Source organism: Alligator sinensis, unplaced genomic scaffold, assembly GCF_000455745.1.
Source record: "Alligator sinensis unplaced genomic scaffold, ASM45574v1 scaffold2370_1, whole genome shotgun sequence".
In the NCBI taxonomy this organism is placed as follows: Eukaryota; Metazoa; Chordata; order Crocodylia; family Alligatoridae; genus Alligator; species Alligator sinensis.
In genome coordinates this window covers 1-3,229 of record NW_005844513.1, presented here as the reverse complement: position 1 = coordinate 3,229, position 3,229 = coordinate 1, and the positions used below count along the sequence as shown (strand labels likewise).

Sequence of the window (3,229 nt, the reverse complement as noted above, 5' to 3'; positions counted from 1 at the left end):
GAGAGAGAGTGGTTTTCTTGTGAGCAATGTACCCCCACAGGTCCTTGGGTATTCTTGTCTTTGACAGATTTCATTCATTCAGACACATTCATTCTGGTGCGCAGTTGCTGTTTGTCCTCTCCTATGTATTTTCCATCAGGGCATTTGGTGCATTGGATGAGGTATACTACATTTCTGGAGGTGCAGCTATAAGATCTGGGAATGCTGATGGCTCTGTTGTGGGGTGTAGTAATAGTGGGGGTGGTGGAGATGTGGGGGCAGGTTTTACATTTCTTGTCCTGGCACGGTCTGGATCCTTTTGGTGTGTTCTGGGCCCGAGGAAGTTTGCTTCTGGTGATGAGGTTGGCGAGGTTTGGTGCTTGTTTGAAGGCTAGGATGGGTGGCTCTGGGAAGATCTCTTTAAGAATAGGGTCTCTGTCTAGTATGGGTTGCAATTGTTTGAAGATTTTCTGTGTGGGTTCAAGGGAGGGGTGATACGTCATAACCAGCGGTGTGCGATTTGTGGGAGGTTTCTTCTGTACTGCAGCAGTTCTTCACATGGTATCTGGGTGGCTCTTTCAAATGTGCGATCTACCTCTCTGGAGGAGTGTCCTTGTTGGGTGAAAGCCTTTTTAAGATCGGTGAGGTGGCAATCCTGGGTGTTCTCTTCAGTGCAAATTCAGTGGTATCTGCGGGTTTGGCTGTACATCACAGCTTTTTGGTGTGTTTAGGGTGATTGCTGGCTCTGTGCAGATATGTATGTTGGTCTGAGGGTTTCTTGTATACTGTGGTCTGTATTTTATCATTCTGGATACTGATCATTGTGTTTAAAAAGGAGATGTTGGTGCTGGAGTATTCAAGAGATAGTCGGATGGAGGGATGGCGATTGCTGAATTTCTAATGGAACTCAATCAGAGATTGAAGGTTTTCAGTCCAAATGATGAAGATGTCATCTGTATTGCTGTTTTGGAAGAAGGGGTTCTGTTGGTTTCTGAGGGTTCATCACATGATGTAATGATATAGATGGCTTCATGTCAGGAAGGGAAGTGCACGTAACTGTTACATTTTAAAAACCCACTGGCCTCCTGTATGCATCAGATTCAAAGTTTAATATTTATTTTAATGAATGCCCTATCATTTATCTCCTGGGTGACTCTCAGCAGTCCCCTGGAGAGATCTATCTCATTCCTGGAGACTTGTGGGAAATCCTTGACGTTTGGCAACAGTACCACAAATGACCCCTCCATTTTTAAAATTAATTTTTACATGGCTTGGGTTAAAATTGCATGTGGCTTTCCCACTAGATAAGATAAGGGGTGAGATTGAGGCCTGATGGCCTGCTTCCTTTAAGGCATGTATGAGTGGCAGGCAAAGACTATTTCTCCTTGCTGGCCAGAGCTCCTCACTGCCTCTCATTGAGGGAACAGGGTGTGGGGTTGTTTTCATCCTTATCTCATCAGATCCATCTTCAAGTTGTGCTTTTCCATATTTGTAAATGCCACAGGGATGCAGGTAAAGGCAAGGAAAAATGAAGCTCAGTGGAAGCAGATGATAGCTGTTGCAGGTGTTGCTGGCTGATGGGAGTACACTGACTGCAGTCAGGCTGCCGCAACAAGGATCAGCATTTTCCTGTTTCTCCCTCCACTGCATTGGACGTTTAATATGCGGCTTCAGACCTGGCCCTCTTATCTTTTTTTAACTTTAGGGATGTGTCCTTGATCAAATGAAAAAGCCACATTATTGGATCTCTCTCCCCTTCTCTTCTTCCTTCTAAGTTTTGCTTTCTAATGTTTTTCCTGGTTTTCATTTTGTTCAGTCGCTTGGAAGGTTTGGATACAGCTGAGCTGTTTTGAGCCATTGCTTTTCGGTGGTTATTCTGGGCCTTTCATTCCCGCTCTTTGGACTTCAGGAAAGAGCTTTTTGGACAACTCTGTGGGCATCCTCTGCAGCATCATTCAGAAAGCGTTTCAGCATGTAGAACGTAGTGCCAAATGACACCCCTCCAGATAATATAGGTCCAGCAACAGGAACTAAATCCAAAAGCTCTTCAACTATCATCACTGCAAGACTTGCAGGCCTTGCCAGCATCCTGATTACAAACTCTTTGTTTATCGAGCTGGCTGTTGGAACTGCTTTTATCACTGACTTCAGCTCTGCCACAGGCTTGCCAACACGCTGAGCAAGTCTGCAGAGGGCAGCATCATCCAAGCCAAAAGCCTGGCAGTAACGTCTCATGTTTACCTCCAGTATGGCTATGTCAGCAATAATAGAGAGACCTGGGACAGGAACAGCAGAAATAGCCCCTGACAGCAGGGCCAACTTCCATATTTCCCTCTTAAATGCAGCTTTCTTCTTTTCCAGGATCTGTTCTGAGACATTGGGCAGGGCAAGGATGAAGGTATGTCTCTTCTCAACATCCAGATCATCCTCTAGTGTCTGCTGCAGCAGATGGAAATCATACTTGGCAAGATCGCAGCTGGAGATCAGGAAAACCTGTGAAAAAGACTCACCTGCCTCTCTCTTTAGGTTCTCGATGCAGTCATTGCGGATCTTCTGCAGGATTCCCTCCTCCTTGTAGGTGCTGGGTCTGCTCTTCTGCTCTGCCTGCAAACCAAAATCCACTTGGGTGCGCACGTAGTAAAACCTCTTTTTCATTTTCTGAATTTCCTGGGCAAGCTGGGTGTGGTGAGTAGTGAACCAGCTGGCAGTGAGGATGATGAAGAAGTCATATTTTTGGGAACTCACCTGCTCAAGATATTCGTCTGCTTTGAATTTGTGAGTTCCAATACGTGGCAGGTCCCAGATTGTAACATTCGGGAGGGTGGGGTGTGGATAAGACTCTGGCTGCATTGTTGTTTGCACTTCCCCAGTCTTAGCAGCACCTGCATCTTCATCCCCAAGGCCCCGGATGGCATTGACAAAGGTTGATTTTCCAGACCCTGCCTCCCCAGTGACAGCAATGTGAAGTTGAATCTTATCTAACGTCTCCAGCTTCTCTTGCAATTTCTTTGCTACAGCTTCAAGGTTTCCTGCTTCAAATGTTGTTTTCATTTCTTCCATCTCATCCTGGGATAACGTCATGAATTCTTTCTCATCTGCAGGCAGGTCTTTTGCAGCCATGATGGCCCAGGTGAGCGGTTGTGTTGGTCTGTGCTACGAGTCATAGAAAAGAGAAGGGAAAAAAAAATTCACATGACTTACTCACACTTCAGGACAACTGTTCATGTGCCAGTCTGATTTCTTTGGGGAA

At 45.7% G+C, this 3,229-nt stretch overlaps 1 protein-coding gene across 1 annotated transcript; it reads right to left on the bottom strand.

The window, feature by feature from the left end:
• Positions 1-1,884: 1,884 nt before the first annotated feature.
• Positions 1,885-3,099, bottom strand: LOC102372454 (interferon-inducible GTPase 5-like). Its single transcript, XM_006039349.1, has one exon. The coding sequence runs from the start codon at positions 3,097-3,099 to the stop codon at positions 1,885-1,887; it is 1,215 nt and encodes a 404-aa protein (XP_006039411.1).
• Positions 3,100-3,229: the final 130 nt, after the last annotated feature.